At 36.8% G+C, this 23,460-nt stretch overlaps 1 protein-coding gene across 1 annotated transcript in view; it reads right to left on the minus strand.

Moving 5' to 3' along the window:
• Positions 1–23,460, minus strand: part of EPHX4 (epoxide hydrolase 4) — a 31,040-nt gene that overhangs the window by 4,826 nt on the left and 2,754 nt on the right. Inside the window, exons 3-6 of the mRNA XM_023641657.2 lie at positions 15,676–15,833; positions 14,099–14,227; positions 10,118–10,221; positions 6,718–6,866 (exon numbers count right to left, since the gene is read on the minus strand). Of these exons, the coding sequence (XP_023497425.1) occupies positions 6,718–6,866; positions 10,118–10,221; positions 14,099–14,227; positions 15,676–15,833 (540 nt within the window). The remainder of the gene's footprint in view (positions 1–6,717; positions 6,867–10,117; positions 10,222–14,098; positions 14,228–15,675; positions 15,834–23,460) is intronic.

Below are 23,460 nucleotides of genomic sequence, written 5' to 3' on the forward strand. Positions count from 1 at the left end.
TTGGTTTTCATCTGCCGACTCTTGTTTGATTTCTCAACTAGTTCAGAAATTAGGCAGGAAAAATGGGTGCTATTTGTCAGATGCCCCCAAATACACTACATATATTTCTATAAACAGTATAGAGGTGTTTTGCATTTTTAAACTTTATTAAATAGTATCATACTGCTCATATCCTTCCATAATTAGCTTTTGTGACAACATATTTTTAAGATTTATCCATTGATGGTGCATGTAGTTCTACTTCATTCATTTTCACTCTTGTATAGAATTCCATCACGTGACTATACCACAGCTGATCCATTCTCTTGTTAATGGACATTTAAAATTTTCCAATTACTTTGATAATTCCAATAATGTTTAACCCAATCTTATACATGTCCACTTGTGCATATGTGGAAGAGTTTCCTTACAGTATATCCCAGAAACAGAATTGCTTCCTCAGAGAGTATGCACACCTTCAACCTTACTCGATATTGTCAAGTCATTTTCCAAACTGACTGTATGCTCCACAAGCAGCATATGAGAAGTCACTTTGCTCCACATCATCGCCAACACTTGTTATCAAAAGCTGAAATTCTTTCCAATCACCTGAATGTAAAATACTCTTTGTTTACCTAGTGTAGTACAGACTGCTCCCCAAAACTTCTTCCATTCCACTACAGTGATAGAAAACCAATGTTCAGCTGGACGAAGGGCCACCCAGAATAAAGACTGGCTACATTTCCCGGGCTTCTTGCAGCAAGCTGAGGATATGCGGTTTACAAGAAATTATTTGGGCATCTTTTAAGTTGTGTCCAGTATGCCCTCCCCTTCTCCTTTCCCACTTTCCACTGACTGAAATGCAGACATGGTGGACCACACAGACAAGGGCAGCACCCTAGGGAGGCAGAATAAGAAGATAGGAAGTGCCTAATCTCTGACCCAACACTGACAGACAGCTTTGTTGATTTCATGAAACAGCCACCGCACCAGCATAGACTTTTACTTCTGAAAGAAATAAATTTCTATCTTTTCTAATTCACTCTTATTTTAGGTCTCTATTACAAGCAGTAAAACCTAGGTTCTATATCTGACTCCTAGGAAGCTTGACCATTTTTCATGCAGTTGACCGTTAGATTCTTCTTCTGTGAATTGCCTTTTCACATCCTGTACTCATTTTTCAATTGGGCTACGTTTTTCTTATTAATTTGGAGGTATTCTTTATAAACTCTAGATATTATTAATTCACGGTTGTGTATTGCAAAGAACTTCTCGCTATCTGAAGTTGTCATATCATTTTATCATATCTTTTGATATATAAATGTTTTTAATTTTAATGTAGTCAAATTTATTGGTCTCCTTCATAATTTGAGCTGTTTGTGTCATTTTAAAAATCTTTACTACCTGAGGTCATGAAAGTTTTCTCTTATATTATTTTTCAGGCATTTGAAAGTTTAGCTTATTGTATACAGGTTTTTTATTTCCCTAAAGTTTTGGGGGATTTTTTTGGTTTGGTAAAAGATAAGGATCAATTTTATTCTATATGGATATCCAATTGTTCCAAAAAAAAAAAATGTATTGATCTTTTCAAATCATTTGGTTTAAAATGCTGTCTGTCATACCAAGTTCCCATATATGTGGTTCCATTTTTGGGCTTTCCTCTTTGTTCCATTAGTCAAGTTGTCTCTCCCAGAGTCAACACCATATTCTATTTATTTATTTATTTATCTTTGGTGAGGAAGATTGGCCCTGAGCTAGCATCTGGTGCCAATCTTCCACTTTTTGCTTGAGGAAGATTGTTGCTGAGCTAACATCTGTGCCAGTCTTCCTCTATTTTGTACGTGGGATGCTGCCATAGCATGGCTTGATGAGTGGTGTGTTGATCCACACCTGGGATCCTATCCCATGAACCCCGGGCTGCCCAAGCAGAGCGTGTAAACTTAACCACTATGCCACTGGGCTGGCCCCTAATTTTCCTGCTTTATACAATCCTTGTCTTGTTTTGGTATGAAAGTTTTATACCAGCCTCATAAAATGAGCTGAAGCATATACATTCTTTTTATAATGTCTGAAAGAGTCTATTTTAAGAATGAGATTTTCTGTGGTAGAACTTGAGGTAAAACCACCTAGGCCTATTTGTGTGGGTGTGTATTTGTAGGTGTGTGTTATGTAGCTATGCTTTACATTAATAATCCAATTTCTTTAATGGCTGTGTCTATTCAGGTTTTCTAATTTTTCATGAGTCAGTTTTGGGTGCTATATTTTTCTTAAAAACTGCCCATTTTGTGAAAGTTCTCAAATTTGTCAACCTAAATTTTATATTTTAATGTCTGTTATGTCTGTAGTTATGTCTATTTTCTGCTCCCTAATATTGTTTATTCATTTTTTTAACCAATCTTGCCAAAAGTTTATCTATATTAACAGTCTTCAAAGAATCTGCTTTTGGTTGTGTTGATTCTGTTATGTCTTTGTTTTTGATTGTATTAATTTCTTATCTAATTTAAATTATTTTCCTTCTAATTTATTTTTGTTTACATCTTGTTCTATTCCTCTCTTCTTTTTTTTTTTTTTTTAAAGATTTTATTTTTTTCCTTTTTCTCCCCAAAGCCCCCAGGTACATAGTTGCATATTCTTAGTTGTGGGTCCTTCCAGTTGCGGCATGCGGGACGCCGCCCCAGCGTGGCCCGACGAGCAGTGCCATGTCCGTGCCCAGGACTCGAACCGACGAAACACTGGGCCACCTGCAGTGGAGCACGCAAACTCAACCACTCGGCCATGGGGCCAGCCCCCCTCTCTTCTTAAATTGGACACTTAGCTCACTAATTTTCAATTTTCTTCTCTACTAGAAGCATGGAAAGCTATAAATATTTTTCCTAAGTATTGTTTAACTGTATTCCACATATTTGATATTATCATTTTTTTCAAAATTTTTACTGATTTCCATTATGATTTTTTTGATCCATGAGTAATTTAGAAGTTTTTAAAATTTCTGAATATATGGAGTTTTCTAAAAGTTTGTTGTTGTTGTTAATTGCTAACTGCAGTATGTCAGAGAAGACAATCTATACGATATGGTTAAGACTTGCTTTATAGTCCAGTATGTACTCAACCTTTGCAAACAGTCTATGTGATTAAAAATACTGCATTTTCTAATTGTTGGGTGCAGGATTCTAGAATTGTTCATCAGATCAAAGATGTCAATCAGGTTGTTCAAATCTTCCATATCCTTAATTTTTTTCTGCTTGCTGATGAACTTCTGAGAGAGGTGAGCTAAAATCTCCAATAGTAATTGTAGATTTGTCATTTTTTCTTGTAAGTCTGCGAGTTTTTGCTTTATGATTTGGTGCTTTGTTATAAATTTAGACTTGTTTATCTTTTTGTAGGCTAGGTCCTATAGCTAGTTAGATTCCTAGTTCATTCTGTCTCCTTCGCTCCAAATTTTGGACAGTCCCTGGACGAGGCTATGGTCCTGGGGAGCCTTAGAGGTATGAAGGTGATTTTCACACCTGAGTATAATGTACTATACTTTTATAGTCATTATATATTGTATAACCCTATTTTTAATGATGTACTTGGCCTTGATTACCCTATGTAAAGAACAGTCAGAGGGGGTCAGTTGAGCTTCCAGAAGGTCCCAAGTGATCTTCATTCACCCAGCTAGATTTAACCTACAATAATCTAGTTAAAAACCATCTTTCACCTTTATATAAAATTGTGAGTTTTGGCTTTCACAGGTCTGCTTTCTCTCTCTCTCTCTCTCTTTCTCTCTCTATCTCTCTCCTTGTTAATTAACAGGATTCTAGAGATTACCCTTGGGAACGCAGGTCCTCCTAATGAACAGTTGATAGTAAAAGAACCTCAGAAAAATCAGAATATTTTCCCTCTTTCCTTATAACTACTTAAAACATACTGTTGGCATCACAAAGCTAGCTCTGATAAAGGGACAAATTGAGAACTTTTTAAACTATCATTCTTATCTCCTGTCCAAAATTCAGACTTGTGTGAAAATGTGTCATTCTCTCTATTTTCTCTTAAATAACTGTCTTTACAAATGTTATTTGTAAAAAACAAACAACAAAACATGGACTTCAAACAATGTTGCTACATCCTATAACATGTATAGCCTATATACCTATAGCCTCTGCCTGTAACCTCTGCCTTTCTAATCATTGCCTGGCTTGATAAATTGTTACCTACCAACACCTTTTAAATTAATATCACCATTTTGCCAAAGATATATAGATATATTTATATTTGTAAATTTTGTTGTTGTTAGTCTAAAAAGAAGATTTGGATATAGCTCTTCTCTCCTCATTCATACAATCTCAGGGCTCCCCGTAGATTCCATATTCAAAGAGTTTGTGGGATTTTGTTTTATTTAAAATAAAACCTGCTATAATCCTCTTACTTTCCACCATTTTGTGTCCTTATGCTTTGTGATTCAATCCAATCTGATATTTTGTTTTTAACTGGCAAGTTTAACATATTAATATTTATTGTACTTTCTGACCTATTGAATTTTTTTAACATCTTAGTTTGTGATTTCTATTTACCCTGCTTTGCTCCCTTTTTCTCCTTTCCTGCTTTTTGAATTGACAGTTTTCTTGTACCCCTCTACTGGTTTGGAAATAATACATTCTATTTTTATTTTTTTATTTTATTAGAAAAAAATTCTTAGCATATATGTATATGAATGTTTCTAATTTTTCTCTCTATTTATCTATATGATTTCTAATTCTATCCTACATGTCAAATATAACCTGTCTTTCATATTTTTACTTCTTTACCTCTCTAAGCTATATTCTAGGTAATTTTTTCAGATCTATCTTCCAATTCATAATTCTCTTTAGCTTGTCTGATCTTCCATTTAACTTACCTAAAGGAATTTTAGATGTTAACCGCCATATTTTTCATTTCTAGAAGTTCCTTTGGTTCTTTTTTCAGCTCTTTCCAGCCTGTCTTGATATTTTCTTATTCTTTTCTCATATTTTTTATTCTTTGATATATTTAATGATTTAAACATACTTTAAAGTCTCTGTTAGTTCTAGTATTTGAAATTTGTAGGCGTTCTGCTGCAATTGTATTCTGACTCACTAACGGTTGATTGGTATTTTTTGGTAATTTGGATTATGAACTCATCTTCAGGGGACTTTATCTGTGGAAATATTGTGAGTCTGAGCTGAGATTTATCCACAAGAGAGATTCTGTCTTTGTTTCTGCCAGGCTTCCTAGGAAGTGTCATCAGCCCAAAATGATGTTAAAATATAATTTTTTCCCTGAGAATTCTAGTATTATGGAGATAGCATAAATTCAAGCCCCTAAACCTTTTCAAGGCAGGCGATGGCTGCCAGTTCTCAAGGGAAATCCTTTTCTCCTATCTAGAGTCCAGATCCAAACAGACAAACCTCCATGTCTTATCTTTCACACTATACTTTCTCCCTAGACAATATCTTCTGAAATGAAAGCCTCATTTGGCTCTGTCAGTGACTCCAAGATTTTTCATATCTTCATCCAGATTCTCTCCTCTGCGTTCCAGACCCTAGTATCCAACTGCCTATTTGAATATCTAAAGCACCCCTTCAAACTCAACTAGTCTAAGATGAATAAAATTCATGACTTTCTCCTCAGAACTAATTCTCTTCTAGTATTTTCTATCTCAGTGAATGGTATGACTATCCATACAGTTGTTCATGCCACCCATGACATCCCTCTTCTTCTCATCCTCCCATCCAACCCATCACCAACGCCTGTCAATTTTACCTCTTAAATATCTCTTCAATCTACCCACTTTCTCCATCTCCACTGCCTTCAGACTAGTTTAAGCTACCTCATCTTTAGCCTGGACCGCCATAGTTTCCTCACATTCACTTCTCCAATACATTCTCCACACTGAGTGAATTTATCCAAATACACATTGGATTGTTTCTCTGTTCAGCTTGAAACTCTCATTCACTGGCTTCACATTTATGGCTCTTAAGTCTTTAACATGATCTACTTGGCTCTGCACGACCAGCTGCTGCCTACATCTCAGACTCGTTCTCTTCTTCCCACCCTCACTTTCTGTGCTCCAGCCAACTGGTCCTCATCCTGTTACTGAAAATCACAACCTTCCATCTTCCCACACAGCTTTGGTACATGCTGTTTCCTTTTTCTGGAATGCCAACCTCCCTACCCCCAACTTTATCTAGTCAATATCTAACTTATCCTTCATCTCTTTGTTCAAACATCATTTCTTTGGTTCTCATCCCTTTCTTTCAAAGTCTTTATGTTAGTTTATAACCATATATTTATTACTGTGGCTATTTGCTTGATGTCTGTTTTCCCCACTCAGCTACAAGTTTTGTGAAATCAGGGACCTTGTCTAGTTTTGCTCATTACTGTATCCTGAGTGATGTCATAGCCTAGAACATAGAAAGTGCTTAATAAATATTTCTTGAATGAATAAATGATCATTACAAAATATAACTAAAAATATCCATCTATTCACAATAATCCAAAGGGAGAGAAGAAGTGGAGAGGGTTATGGATAAAACAAGTGACAGCTACGTGGGGGATCCATTATATTAGTCTCTCTACTTTTCCATATGTTTGAAATTTTCCATAAAAAAAGATTATGCAACTTACAAAATCAGAATACTATTTGAGTCTTTGGATAACTGGTGAACCTAATCTTAAAAATAAAATATTGGCTCTTTGGGGAATGAGTATTTTATTTAACTAAAAATAAATTATACTGACCTGAAGATATTTCGATAATGGTTAATTGGACCACTTAATGCTCCGGGCTGGGAAAAGACATAAATATAAGCTTCAAGATCTTCTCTTGTTAATCGACATCCTTTCCTTCCAATGCCAGTACTGTGACTGGTAAACAGATGTTTCAAAGCCTAATTTAAGTGAAAATAGAATAATTAAAACTTTTTAGTTACCTAATAATAAACTCAATCTTTGGCTTTTGGAAGAGAATGATGATCAGTATGCAGTGACAATTCCCAGTTTCTGCTCCAGCCGGGTTGGAGACCTCATTGTTTATAAACACATTTTCCACATTTCTGCTTTTCTGGCTTTATTTTAATAGTCCTCCCTTCAAATCCCCCATGCACACTTCACCCTTATGAAAAGCATCCTGGCTTCTTGGTGCCTATTCACATTCTACAAGACTGAGCTCACGTACTATCGCTACCTTCAAGCTTTCCCTAATATTCTAGCTAATAGCAGTTTATCTGTTTACTGACAACCAATCCACTTCCCCCAAAGGTGTTCAAACGTCTTTTGGCCACAACCTAGGGTAACAAACACATTTTACATCATGATCCAGTTCATACTCCTACATATGTATTTCTTTTTCTTTCTTTTTTTTTTTTTTTTGAGTAAGCCTGGCCCTGAGCTAACATCCGTGCCCATCTTCCTCTACTTTATATGTGGGACGCCTACCACAGCATGGTGTGCCAAGTGGCGCCATGTCCACACCCGGGATCCGAACCGGCGAACACTGGGCTGCCACAGCGGAACATGCGCACTTAACCGCTGTGCCACCAGGCCGGCCCCTACATATATATTTCTGAAACAAAAGTTTAGAGCCCTTACCCTTATTACAGTGTTTCTGATATTTTCCATTCAATTCTGTTCTACTTTATTTTTAAAAATTCGAATTGCAGCTACTGAATTGATTTCATGACTCACTAATGGGTCCCCACCCACAATTTGAAAAACATTGCTCTATACCAGCATTTCTCAAAGTGTGGATCTAAACCACCTGCTTCAGAATCATTGGAATTCTTGTTTAAGATTCAGATCCCTCAACCCCAAAATACACTTGCAAAAATATGAAATGACATATGCAGGAGGTGATTAATGGCAACATTATTTGTAATAGAAAAAGACTGGAAACAAATTAAATGTCCATCAGCGGGAGGTTGGTTGAATAAACTGTGGTATAGCCACAAAATGGTATATTATGTGTTCTTAGTACTCCAAGAAAAATTGGTGACAATCTGTATGCTGATATGACGTGATCTCCAGGGCATATTGTTAAGTGAAAAAATAAAAACCAAACAGTAGATGTGGAAAATTCTTTATAGAAGAATTCCCGTTAATAAAAGCAGAATGAATGATAAAATTGGAAAATAACCATTTTTCACACCCTAATAAAATAATGGACCTAGGCATGATGATCAAGGTATGCTGGAATTATTTGGTAAAGGTTGTTGAGAAATTTGGACAGGCTGACCACTCGTGAGCTTATTGGTCAGTGTTAGCATTACTAAATCTGGGACAACCAGACATTATGTGCTTCCCTGATGTGATGTATTTGGAAATACCGCGTTTTAAAAAGCACTACTTTTGGGCCGGCCCTGTGGCCGAGTAGTTAAGTTCCCCCGGCTCGGCTTCGGTAGCCCAGAGTTTTGCCTGTTTGGATCCCGGGCGCAGACATGGCACTGCTCATCAGGCCATGGTGAGGTGGCATCCCACATGCCACAACTAGAAGGACCCACAACAAAAATATACAACTATGTGCTGGGGGGATTTGGGGAGAAAAAGCAATTAAAAAGAAAGAAAGAAAGAAAGAAAGATTGGCAACAGTTGTTAGCTCAGGTGCCAATCTTTAAAAAAAAAAAAAAGCACTACTTTTAAAGTATTCTTGTCAAATTAAAATTCAATCTAATCGAGCTTCCAGATCAGCAGCACCTATGCAGTAGGAAAAACAAAGGTTAGCAGAAGAAGTTAAATAACACCATGATGAAGCAGTCAACCAAATCCAAAACGTGGATCATTCCTCAGGACAAATGGCCAAATTTCTTCAATAAAAAGTAGTGTTAAAAAACAAAGAAAGACGGAACTGTTATGGGTTTCAAAAGCCACAAGAACCAAATACAATGTAGACCTTGTTTGGCTCCTGATTCAAACAAATGAAGTATAAAGACAGTTGAGACAGTTAAAGAAATCTGAGTGGGTATTAAATGATGTTAGTGAATTGTTGTTCCTTTTTTTTTAGGTTTGATAATGGCATTGGGGTTATGAAAAAGTCTTCATCTGTTAGAGATAGATGCAGAAGTATTTCCAGGTAAAATAATATCATGTCCTTTTTTAACCTCCCTAAATATCTAACACTCTGTTGAACATACAAGAAGCATTCAATAAATTTCTGAGAAATAGACACTGCATATGACTCTGGTGTCAGGGTGTATGGTACATCAGTACCTGCATGCTTATGTTGTTTTGGCGGTGTTGTTTATCACCAAGGGCTTCCACTTTCGCTGCTATCAAACTCTGTCACCTAGCATTCATATTCCCCCATCTCCCCATGGGATGTTCTCGAAAAAGAGGTATGCCTGTAGGGACACAGACTCTCACAAAAAATTGAACAGCCAGGCACTCAAATAAACAAACAGAGTCTGTATAAATAAGTAAGCCTACAGATGAGTCCTTAGAAGTACTTATTAAGTTTTAGTACTTGTCTATTTTTCTTTCTTAAGGATGGACTTTAATTTAAAATGTTTTTCAGGGGCCGGCCTGGTGGTGTAGTGGTTAAGTTCATGCACTCCACTTCAGCAGCCCTGGGTTTGCAGGTTCAGATCCTGGGCGTAGACCTAGCACCACTTATCAAGCTATGCTGTGGCGGCATGCCACATAAAATAGAGGAAGATTGGCAACAGCTGTTAGCTCAGGGCCACTCTTCCTCACAAAACAAACAAATAAAGTAAATAAATAAATGCTTGGGCAAAAAAAGAGTATCTACATAAATTATTAAAAAAATAAAATAAAATAAAATGTTTTTCATTAATAATAATATATTATTTGTTTTACTTAACTTTTTCTTTGCGTAGGAGGAAATGCCCAATACAGTGCACAGTATGTAACAGATGTATAATAATAAATGATTATTTAAAACAAATCAAAACAACATAAGCAGAACCAGTTCTTTTTTTTTTTAGCACTTCAGTCTATATTTTATTTTTAACTTCCTAAATTTTGTCATACTATTGAGCACCAGTCTTCCTTATTTTTATTTAGGTATAATTGACATATAACATTATATTAGTTTCCTGCATACACCATAATGATTCAACATTTGTATACATCACAAAATGATCACCACAGTAAGTCCAGTTAACACCCATCACCATGCTTGGCTTACCTTGAAATCATTTATTGAGAACATAAATTCTGGGAACCATGGTATTTGGAAGAAGTAATAATAGCTGGATTTGAACAGCTGGGCAGGGTGTCGTAAAATATATTCTGAAATTAAAATGTCGTGTTAGACCTCATCCAAGGGATATAGATTACTTACTATTGAAAGAGCTTATTATTAAGGCAATTTCACCTTTAGAATGATGCAATAAAAAAAAATCCACAAATAAGTCTTCTGTATATTTCTCTTTGAAACAATTTCCATGTTCTTATATTTTATTATGAATATTTCTGGTATTTGGAAATTTATAGCACTTCAAATAAAAAGAAAGTTCCACTTTATGAAGTCTTGATTCGGAAAGGAACAGAAAACCCAAACAACACTGCCTTTTCTCTAGGGTCATTATCAGTGACCTAACACTTTTCCTCGGGATACATGCTAGGTAATTTTCTGTTGTTTCAAAGATTTTCCTTACAGGCTGATCTGAATACTTTATTCATTTGGCCTCAACAGAAACTCAAGCGTTTCCTATAAATTCATTCATGTATCTAGAAAATTCATTCATTCAATAAATATTTGAATATCTACTATGTGCGAGGGGATTTAGCAGGGAATAAGACAGAAAAGGTTCCTATTAACAAGGAACTTACACAATAAATAAGTAATGAAGACTTAAAAGATCATTTTAGATAGCAACAATAGCATAAAGAAAATAAAACAAGGTAATGTGACTGAGAGTGATGGTTGGGCGGTATAGAGGGACTATTATATAGTAGAGGTGGTCAGAATAGGCTTCTCTGGGGATGTGACATGTGGGCTGAGTCCTGAATGATAAGAGAGAGGCAGCCATGCAAAGATCTAGGAAGAGCATTCAGGAACAGAATGCAGGTCCTGGGCTTAGCACATTCAAGAAACAGAAAGAAGGCCAGTGTGGCCAGTGTGTAGTGAGTGAGGAGGGAGAAATGGTATGAAAAGAGTCAGAAAGAAAAGCCAAAGCACAGTCAGGTAGGGCCAGAAGGACAAGGATTTTAAGTGCTTTGGGAAGACACTGAAGCTCTAAACCGGGAGGTGACGTAATCATACATATTAAATGTGCATACCTGTTGTGTATTGTGCCTATACTTTTATTTTCTTTGCTACAGAGGTAGTTCTTTTTCTTATTTCTAATTTTGTAACTATATCTAACATGATTGCAGTTTTTAGAACTATTATTCTCAGGTAAGTGGAGCATTGTTATGCTATACATTTTGTAAATTCATCATTGAACAAGATTTCTTCAGCTCTGCATTAAAAGATATCAGTACAATTCAGGGGAAAATAGAGACATATAACTCGAAGACCTCATATTGACCTGACCAAGGCTGAACCTGGTATGGATTAAATAATTCCAAAAATGTTCAAAGTGTCTTCCTGCTGAAATGATCAATTACAGTTTGTCCATATAACAGCACCTTGACTCTAGGGTCCTGATCAATTCAAAAAGCATGTAGCACGACTTCTGCTGCCTAATGCAACTGAAAAGAATATGATGATTCTCAGTTTGATATTTAAATCCTAAGCATCCATTGTATTAGCTCAACAGAAGACAATTGGGTATGTACTCAAAGTTCAACTCTTATGCTTATAATAAGCAATATTTATGTAGACAGGTTCCTTTTTCTCTCACCTGTTTACTTTTGAGGAAGAAACAGAAATGTCATTCTGAATTTTTTGTTCCCTAGAGAGCTGCTTGTGTGTCGTAGCAGTACCTGAACCTCAGAAAACTTGACAAGGATAGTAAAAAAGGACAAAATTATAATTTTTGCCAAAACCAAATAAAAACGTGCCTAGCCATTGTTCACAGGTCTTTAAACACTCTTGAGATTTTAAGAGTTCCCTTTAAAGCAGAGGTTCTCAAAGTATAGGCCATGTGGATCCCTGGGGATCCCCAAAACCCTTTTAAGGGATCCAGATGGTCAAAACTATTTCATAAAAATACTAAGGCATTATTAGCTTTTCTCATTTGGTTGACATTTGCATAATGGTACAAAAGCAATGGTAGACAAAGCCATTGCCGCCTGAGCACAAATCAGGGCAGTGGCACTAAACAATACCAATAATCATTATATTCTTCACCACCACACATTTGTATTAAACAAATAAATACATAAAATTAAGTGTGTCACTTAAGAATGTCCTTGATGAAACAGCAAAAATGATTAATTTTTAATAAATTTCAACCTTTGTATATACATCTTTTTAACACGGTGTTGAAACAGAAAGTACATATAAAGCAGTTCTTTTGAAAACCCAAATACAATTGGTTTTCTCGAGGAAAAGCACTTCTGCAATTGTTTGAGTTGATAAGTTGAATAGCTGCATTTTTTATGGAATACAATTTTTACTTGAAAGAAAGACTAACGAACTATTATCACTTAGACTTGAGTATTTGGCAGACAATCGCTTGAAAATGAACAAGGCAAGCCTGTCACTTGAGGGAAAACAATCAACAGTATTTGTTGCCAATGACAAAATTCAAGCTTTCAAAGGAAAATTAGAATTTTTGCAGCTGGCCCACTGGTGCAGTGGTTAAGTTCACACCCTCCGCTTTGGTGGCCCAAGGTTCACTGGTTCAGATCCTGGGCACGGACCTAGTACCACCCATCAAGCCATGCTGTGGTGGCATCCCACATAGAAGAACTAGAAGGACTTACAAGGAGGAAATACAACTATGTACTAAGGCTTTGGGGAGACAAAAAAAAGGGGAAGATCGGCAACAGATGTTAGCTCAGGGCCAATCTTCCTCACCAAAAAGCATACCTTTAAAAAAAAAAGAGAATTCCTGAAACTTGTATCTGCCACTGTGAGCTTGACAGCGTTGCAATACTTAAAGGCTTTTCTGATGAAACTGGGATGATATTAATGAATGTGATTCTTTGATATCATATAATGAAACGTGTCATTTTATGGAAAATCTGCATAACTCAATGAACCAATATCTTACAGTGCATGATGATGCAAAATCATGCATGGGTAAAAAATCCATTCAAAGTGATAGAGAGACCAATGGATTTTAACATAACAGAGTACAAAAAGTTCATTAATATGACGTCAGACTCCACATTGTTACTAACCTTTAAGAAACCACCAATATTAGAGTTTGGTGTAGTATTAAAGAAGAAAATCCACATTTATTTGAAAAGGCTATTAAAATACTCCTCCCTTTTCCAATTACAAATCTGTGTGAGGCCAAATTTCTTCATATACTTCAATTCAAACAACATATTGCAACAGATTGAATGCAGAAGCAGATCTGAGAATCCAGCTGTCTTCTATTAAGCCAAAAATTAAACAGGTTTGCAAAAATGTAAAACAATGAAACTCTTCTCACTAAAATTTCGTTTTGGAAGATACAGTTAGTTTTCATTAAAATATTATTTATGTTAACACGTACTGGATTTATTATTTTTTTAATGAATTAATACATAAATATTTTTTAATTTCTCATTTTTAATTTCCAATACAGTGAATATTTATAGATATAACCCAAATAAAAGCTCAATGGGTCTTTAATAATTTTTAAGAGTATAAAGGAGTTCTGAGACCAAAAATTTAAGAATTGCCGCTTTAAAGAATGCTGCCATTCCTGATAGTCAAAGCAGTTAGGTAAGAGGAGAATTTATTTCTAGGCTGTCAGGATCTATTCCTGTCAAAGCAATGTTACTGCATTTTCCCCTTTATCCCTCCCCCCCACAACTTCACAGTAAAACGTTTTCTAAAAAGAAATAAAATTATGCAAGCAAATTTGGAGCTATACTTTCTTTGACCCTTCAGGAATATTTAAAGCCAAGGTATCTGACACTGTCATATGCTAATATCATAATTTAGTCATTTAATTTTTAAAATACTATGTTAATCAAATTTTGCTGTTTTTAATCCAAAGTGTCAGTGACAATAGTGAATTGTCATGTTAGCAAAGACATTTCAAAGAAAATTTAAACTCACCTGTAAATACATTTGGATGAGGGAAGTTAATAACAATAAGCTTCATCACCATTTCCGGATAACAGATGGCAATTAGCCAAGCAATCATGCCCCCCCAGTCATGGCCAATAAGAACACATTTGCTATACCCTGTAATTGAGAAATAAATGTCGACATCATTGAAAAGGAACAGGTGGGTGCATCATTACCTCACATAAAATATGTACACTTCTGAAACTAATCTTTCCACTATTCTACCCTAATTATGCACTGCGTGCAGATATTGAATTTTGTGTTTCCGAAACCTGTATGTCTGAATCACCTAGGTAGCTTTTCAGAAAGTTTAGATGCCCAGGCTCCACTCTACACCTACAGGTTCAGAATCTCTCCTAGGAATCTCATGGACCTGAGTTTGGAAAACCATGGTAAACACTAGACACAATTAGGTCATAAGCAAGATTATATTATTGCCTAGAAAATCGCATGAAGAAAAATTTAGGCCAAGTCTGACTGAATTACCACAAAATATGAATGAAATATGGCTGCTGGAAACCAGTGTCTCTGAGTGTATTTTATTGTAATCAAACTAAATGATAACACTGCATTGACACCCCCAGGCCTCATCCATTTTTCCTCCTCTAAGAATATCGGCCTGATCTATGCTCTTATTAGATTATTGTAGGAAAGGCCTTTAATTTGATTTCATGAGTTTCTCACTATATTGGCTCCATTGACATACCAACGGTAACAGCTGGGTTTTAGTCAAAAGGGTAATGGATTAGATTATTGTTAAAAAATATTTACTTATGAAGGAGCATACTTTGCTGTCCCATTGAGGTTAGACTTGGCCTTGTGATTTGCTTTGGTCTCGTGGTGAGTGTATGACTTGACTTTGGGCTCAGCCATATGATTTGCTTTGACCAATGGGCCACAAGCAGAAACTTGAAATACGCTTGGCAGCTGGGCTCACCCTCTTCTCACTTCTGCTATCTCAGGTAGCTTCTCCCCTATAGCTTGGGCTCCAGCCCAAGGCACAGTGAGAAGCCAGCCCCAGCTGGACCTGTAGCCTGAGGCAAAGACTCCAAGGGGTCCAGCCTACAGTTGACCTGCAGATCCACGAGGATAGGAATAAACGCCTATGTCTGTATGCCACTGAGTTTGAGGTGGTTTGTTACACAATATTATTGTGGCATTAGCTGGTCAACACAAGAAAGATAATGCAAGTGCTTCTGCATCTTATAACATTTTTTAATGAATATTTAGGTGTGGGTTCTGAAGAAATGAATCTTCTGAGTACAATAATCAAATTTTCATTACTTAATTCTGAAATAATAAATAGTATACATTAGGTTTATCTTTAAAAACAAATTTTGAAAGTCATTCTTGGCTGGTGGACTGAATGTTATTCTGGATGTATTATTTTAAATTCCCTCTACAAATATTTTGGGCTGTATACCTAAAACCATGGTGACAGGATCCAGATAACAGCTCAGGTAGATGAAAAACACATCGTCCTGAGAAATGAGGTTATCAATTTATAATTTGTTGACTGTTGGTCCCTTAAAAAGAATTAATACTGTTTTTCAAAACTAACCTACCTAAAGAGTCTAAAATATCCTTTATATCTGTAATTAGACAGTCCAATTTATAATTCTCTCGATGAATGGGAGCATCTGTTTCTCCATAGCCTCTCAAATCCAGTGCGACAACTCGATATTCGCTTTTAAATTCCCTTAGTTGGTGCCGCCAAGAATACCTGAAGGACATTTTAAAAAATTAAAAATACCACAATAACTAATACAAAGAGGAACATTACAGATTTTCTAACTGGAAACTGTAAGCAACTCCTTATTTTGAGAAAGGTTACATAGCTGTGTGTGAGCAGGAGAGAAGAGACCTGTTGAGAAAGGAGTACTGATGTTCTTTCGCAAAATTATATTATTTAATTTTTTTAACCGGCTGCAGTGGGATGTAAGAAGGTCCAGTAATTGCAGAAACCACAAAATATCAGATACTAAAACCAACATACTTACATATGTACTTAAGAAATCAATTTTCTAAGTTTTTCTTAAATAATGCTTTACAGCTATCAGGGAATCTGTACCTACAAATGCTTCCACATTGCAGAAACGTTTGATCCTCTGAAAAAATTTATGAGATGAAAACATATTTCCCTAAAAAGTAGAGTTTACCCACCTCACTCCACCGTCAAACAGGGCTCAGTGGTTTTAGTAATAACAACAGTTTACTTATGGATGAAAAAGTCTGAAGATTTAAAAAAAGATTATCACTGAAAGAATCCAATAACACAACTGCTTAAGATAAACCTCTGCTTGCTGAAATAAAATTCTTCCATGGAGAAGATCCTGAACCATGAGTACAAGCAAGTGCGACATTAAAAACATTTAACAACCAAAACGGCACCAGCAGTGACCAATTAGAATGGCCAGGGTGCTACAGCCAAGTCCTGGAGGCCTCTGCTGGGCCACGTATTCCTCCTGTGCCTGATCACGGAACCACAGAATTAATTGAAATACAGAGATCCATGAGCTTTTTCATCATCATGAACAAAATCACTTTGGATAACAAAGAGAAAAAAAAGACATGCATTTTTCAAAGTGACTCATTATGTTATGGAACTCAAAATGTGCACTAAAAATAAAAAGCATCTGCATGCACATCTGTTCATGGAAACACAGTGTGAAATTATCTGACACAAGACAAACGGGAGATTATTGTCTGAAAAGATTTTTGGAGTGCAATAGGCAAGTAAACAGTGATCTGAGGTTATAAACCAACGACGAGAGGGGCACCACAAGGGGAAGTGAGGCAAAGCAATAAGATCTCGGAAAGAAATCAACCACTTTACATCAACAGATAGACTGTCAGGAAGGGTGTCAGACACAGATCTGGAATTACGAATGGACACAGAAACTGATCTCTACCAGGATACCTGTGATTTGTAAAACTGCAAAAGTATTGCCAATTAAGATACATTTGAAAATGTCGATAAAAAGTGTTTTTCACAGCAATCTTGTTAATCCTGTCTCTGGGTTGCAGCAAACAAATGAAGCAGTTTATTTCCTTAAAGATACTGATCTATCAACACACATGATTTTATTACTTTCTCATAGCCTTACTTAAAATTTTGAATTAATTTTTTTGTCTTTGTAACTGAAGCCCAACTCTTTCCTCTTTATAATCCCTCATACCCAATCAATAAAGTTCTGCAGATTTAACCTCTTAAATATTTATTTAATCACTTTTCCCGTCCATCGCTGCTATCATTACCTTAATTCAGGCCTCCATTAACGCAGCAGGCTATCGATTGGTCTAACCGGGTCCATTTCATTCCCCTCAGCTCTATCTTCTACAAAACCAGAGTGATGGAGCAAAAGCACAAACTCTTTCGTGTCATTTCCCTGCTTAAAATCTTGTCTTGACTCCCTGTTACTCACCATGTGAAGCCCAAGCTCGTTATTCTGGCAGACAAAACCTCCAAGATTTGACTTGCCCAATCTTCTAGCCTGACTTTGTTATACACTCTCTGTCATTCGCAATAGAGTAAAAAGAGCTAACATCTATACCAGTCTTACTACATGCCAGGTACAATTCTAAGTGCTTGACATATAGTAATGTTGATCTTCAAAACAATACTATGAAGTAGGTATTATTATTATCCCACTTTACAGATGAAGAAACAGGCACAGAGAAGTTAATTGATGTGCTGAGAGTGTACAGAATCAGCAAACAACAGAGGCAGGATTCAAACCCAGGTTGTGTGGACCGAGAGTCGATGCTACACTGCCTCTGCAGCACTACGCCACTTGTAGTGAACAAACACAGGTATTGTTTTTTGCTTTTATGACTTTGTTCATATGATTTCCTTTATCTGAAACATCATCGCTCCCCACCATTCCCCTACTCCCCACAGTCTCTGACTTTCACCCCTCACTGGACTCCTCCTCACGCTGGGCATCTCCTCTTCCAGGAGACTTTCCAGGCTCCCTCCTTTACACGCAGGTTGGGTGGGCCCCTGCTCTACTCTCTCACCTGTGTGTACACTCCTCAGTGCCCCAGGCATGTGCTTTATAAAGATCTGTTGTTGTCTGGTGCTTGCACCTGATTACAAGCTTCCTGGGTTGTCTGGCAGATTATCTAGCCCATGTAGGTGCTCAATAAAGATTTGTTAAATAAGTAGCCAACAAACAAATGAAAGAGCTGACTCAGGATAGCGCCAGAAGTACCAGTTGTGCAAGAAAGCTCTGTCCCAGCTCAAAACACGAGCCTGACAACCAAAGTCCCCAAATTCTTGTTAGGGAATTTATATTCAATTTCTATTAAAATGTGCACTGCTTTAATATCTTAAGTATCTGTGTCTTCATTTAGAATTCATGTAATCAGAGATTTCAAGGTAGAAATTTGATTCAAAATAATGTGTTCAATCCCACATTTTACATTTAAAATTGTATTCGAGATTATGCAAACATAATACCTGCATATTTTATCTTATTAATAATTTAAATTGTCTTACAAATCAATTCAACTATTGCTGTTATCAATGAGTGTAGCCACACAATACTTTAAACATTTCTAAGAAATAGGGCAACTGCTATCTTAATAAATTACAAAGCAATATTTAAATATAATCTTCCTGGAGGTCATAAATAAAGCTTATTTGATTTATAGTTTAAGTCTAAACCGAAAAAGAAATCACCCCAATGATAGACTGATGGGTGTGTCATTCATATGAATAAAACAAAAACAACCCCCTTGATACAGGAATGAAACATATTACCAAACCAGTAACTCCTGAAAATATTATAAATAAACAAAAGTAGCTATTTTCATCCACATCGGTTTTTTCTGGTAGCTTTAGGTAATAGCAGAGGACGCTTCTAAAAAAGCAACCTCTTTCCCAGCTATTTCTGCATCTGAAAGTGACTAGCCTAGTCACTTTCAGAGGCAGAATATCCTTTTCCCCTTCACAACAGAGAAAAAGCCGGAGTCATCAGCCTCTGTGCTCAGCTGTGTGTATGAAGAGCCCTCACTTGCCTCAGCGCTTGAGTAATGATGAATGCATTCCGTACAGCTGGTGGTGAAGACAACTCAAAGAAATTGCCTGCATCAGCTCAAAATATTTTTAAAAGCGATGCAAATTGAGGTAGAGACAGAGTGGGAGAAAAATCATCTTTTGACAAATAGCCTTATTTTGGGCTAATTTAGCTAAAGGTCTCATAGATGTGTATCTTGTTTGATGTTCCTTTTAGATTTTGAGAAAGAAGACCCAGAATTTTATTGTCTCTGTGTAACATCAAATAGTATATATGTCACCCATTCTCAACAGCTATTCTTAGTTAATGATGATAAATGCAGATAGCACATTACATATGTATAGCGCTTTCCTGTTTAAAAAGTCCTTTTACACACAATGCCAGTTTATGATTATTGTTTTCACTGTATCAAATATTCTGATCTACTTTATCTACAAACAAGCTTATAATTTCATGTGTATTTCGGCAAAACTTGATTAATAGAGGAATAATATATGCATTTATAAGGTAAATTGAAATCGGTTTAAAATGCCAGACATAAAGGTCTTTTTGGCTTTTAAATAAGAGAGAAATGAAAGAGAAAGAGCTTTTAGAAAAAGAGAAAGGAAAGCTCAGCAGGGAGACTTGAAGTGGCTTAATCAAAACAGCTTTGCCCTAAACTCTGATTTGAATTGACTTTTTCCTGAAGTGAGCACTTGAATGGAATTGACTAGACTCCATAATGGGTGATAGTGGCAATTTGATTGGAAGGAAAGATGGAGTAAGTATCAACACAGAAGTATTGGTTTATAGAGTAAGTATCAACACAGAGGTCTTGGTTTAGGGTATAACATACTCAAACAGAGGTATTTGATTACCAGCCACTCTGTGTAGCTGCTTTAGGACTTTCCCTGAACACCAGGTAGCTTTCAGATTAATGGCCAGCAAAGTTCAATGAAATCAATATAGTCTATTGGAGTAACTGAGTTATCAGAGACTCGTTGTTGTTGTTTTAAATTATAGCAAGGCTCTTGCTGGAATAACAAACGGTAGATTTGGTCTGCATATATTTGCTAATCTATGCTCTTCTGAATCAAAATATGTCTAGGAGTATTTTCAAAACTAAACCATTCCTCACAACCACCAGATTCTTTTTGGACACATTCAAGACTTGACTTTGCTGGAGCAAATGGATCTGATGTCCAGGGAGCGATGCTGGGCCCCTCCTAGGGGCTCCTGTACACTGAAGATTCTAGGATATGTAGAAGAATCACCAGGCATTTCTATTTTGCCAAAGGGCTCAGATGAAGAGTAAATAATGGGACAACACTGTGGAAAACATGCAAAAGTATCATTTCTTAAAATAAGACAGAGAGCATCTGCTATCCTATATTAAATGGCTATCACTGCTATTTTCTGGAACTCCTCAAAACAATTATCAAGTGGTTGAAGTGGTTGCAGGTTTACTTTATCTTCATGTAGACTGTCCCTCATGTATACACGTGAGGCTCCAGGAAGAACAAGGGCACAGACAAGTATTGGAGTTGGCCTGACGTGGAGAAAGAGAATATCCTTTAAATCTTTTCTTACTAAAAATTTAAATATCGCCCCCCCAATTAGATCATGAATTTTATTTAGAATGATGATTTAAAATGTTAAAGTAAGGTATTCTTATATTGTTGGTTAACTTTTTCTTTTTAAAGATTGGCACCTGAGCTAACAACTGTTACCAATCTTCTTTTTTTTTCCTGCTTTTTTCTCCCCAAATCCCCCCACTTCATAGTTGTATATTTTAGTTGTGGGTCCTTCTAGTTGTGGCATGTGGGACACCGCCTCAACATGGCCTAATCAGCGGTGCCATGTCCGTGCTCAGGATCCGAACCCTGGGCCGCCGAAGCAGAGTGCACTGGAACTTAAACCGCTGGGCCATGGGGCCAGCCCCTGTTGGTCAACGTTTAACACCCTCTTGAATGTTTCTATAAGGTGTCAAATTTGAAGGATAAAAATCCACGTATGTTATCAGATCATTATGATTCCTATATCCTGAAGACAAGCAGCAGAGGTCAGCTGTGAAGTTCAAGAATGAGGGGTACCCTACTTTCTGGTGCTGCCAATGCCAGAAAGGTAGCTATGAGGCCTACACAGGAAGGTCTATCTACAACACTCAGAAGAGTACCCGGCACATAGCAAATGCTCAGGGAATGTTAACTATCAGCAGCAGCCAGAATCAGGAAATTATTTTTTAAAGGTCTAGGATAAGGCCCTGTTCCCACATTTCTCCCTTACTATTGCTCTTAACACCTAGAATTCAGCATTACATATTCCTCACCTCCTTTAGAGTTTTAAAGATATTGTGTCATCCAAAGCCTGATTTAAAATGCATCTAGCTCTGAAAGAGTTATTGCCTTAACACACTTTAGTTAATACGTTATGAGTGAAGGGACTTTATTCATAAATGCCTGGAGGATGCTAGCACTGGCACACGGATCTCCACACGGAGTGAATGGGAATGAAGGAAGAAAATGAAGATTTGTTGAGTATTCACTGGGGCCATGTGAAAGGCCTTCCACACATTTTGACTCTTTATCCTCACAACAACTCTGCAAAGTTATATAGACGATTATGCAGGGTCTTGCAGCAAGTAAGTGGCTGAGCCAGAATTCACTGCCCATGTCACTTTCTGCAGATTTGACTAACGCTTCATACTAACATTTTATTGTGAGCCAATCATGTCAAGCACTCCACTAACATATGCTTCAATTGCACTGGGCTATTTACCACCTAATTAAGTTGTCTCCAGAAGGAAGAACAGATAAAAGTTTAACATGAGAATGACTTATGTTTATTTATGCAGGTAATTCCAGAGGGGAGAAAAATCTTCACGATGGGAAGATCTCCTCGGGAAGAGGCATCCATAGAATTTTTGCTCTGGAAAAATGATGAAGTAGATGGGATTTCGCCATCCTCCATTCTTTTTCTTCAATGCCTAATACTTCCTGGTACACTAGCATCCTCAATGCATGTATGAATAAAGTCCCTTTCACTCATAAAGTATTAAGCAAAGTGTGTTAAGGTAATTCCTCTTTCAGGGCTACATGCATTTTAAATCAGGACTTTGGATGACACAAAATCTTTAAAACTCTAAAGGAGGAAAGGAATATGTAATGGTGAATTCTAGGTATTAAGAAGAATAGTAAGGGAGAAATTTGGGGACAGGGCATTGTCCTAGACCTTTAAAAAGATATCATTTTGGGACCAGCCTGGTGGCTCTGCGGTTGAGTTCTCATGTTCCAATTCGGCTGCCCGGGGTTCGCCAGTTCAGATCCCAGGTGCAGACCTACGCACTGTTTATCAACCCATGCTGTCGCAGGCATCCCACATATAAAGTAGAGGAAGATGGGCACAGATGTTCGCTCAGGGCCAGTCTTCCTCAGCAAAAAGAGGAGGATTGGCAGCAGATGTTAGCTCAAGGCTAATCTTTCTCAAAAAAAAAAAAAAAGATACCATTTTATCCTTGAGTCACCTCAGAGAATATGGGTTTTTTCCCCATCCGTTTCTTGGCCTATTTAGTTCATGAACTGTCTCAAGATCATAGCCCTGTGCTACCAAAAATCTGGTTTTCTTTTTACCACCATGATATGTGCCATCTTTACAAAGATATTCATTCATTTTTTAAAAAGTTTAATTGTGTGTTGTTTTCATCTGTACTTATTTGGCTCTGTGGGGTTAAAAGGAGAACAGTCACAATTAGAAGGACATGCAACTAAGATATACAACTGTGTACGGGGGGGTTGGGGGAGATAAAGCAGGAAAAAAAAAAAGATTGGCAACAGTTGTTAGCCCAGGTGCCAATCTTTAAAAAAAAAAAAAAGAAGAAGAACAGAACATTTTCTCCTAGTTAACTAGCAACTGTGTATTTTTGGCTATAAGTTTTCTACCTAATGTGAAATATCTAGCTCCTTACTCTGCCCTACATGCATATGAGCCTGTTGCTACGTGCCTAGGAAAGAGTTCTTTTTCAGTTTCCATGAGTCCTCTTCTGTCCCCACTTTCCCCTCACCCCAAGCCTCACCAAAAGGCACTCGAAGCCTTTGATTTCCTTCACATGTCCTTTCCCCGCCCAATGCTGTATTTTGTCCACAGTAGGTACTACAACAATTGTTCTGTAACCGACTATTTCAGAAATTTGAAACATTAAAAGACACTTCTTTGATTCTCAAAAAAATTAATTTAGGATAGTAACATGCAAGTTTCCTTCGAATAGAAGGAAACCCATTCCTGTGATTCAGGGACATTTAGGAATGATAACTCTGGGCAAGCATTCACAGAGTAAGGTCTATCAGAAGTCAT

The sequence above is a fragment of the Equus caballus genome, chromosome 5 (assembly GCF_041296265.1).
Source record: "Equus caballus isolate H_3958 breed thoroughbred chromosome 5, TB-T2T, whole genome shotgun sequence".
Taxonomy (NCBI): domain Eukaryota; kingdom Metazoa; phylum Chordata; class Mammalia; order Perissodactyla; family Equidae; genus Equus; species Equus caballus.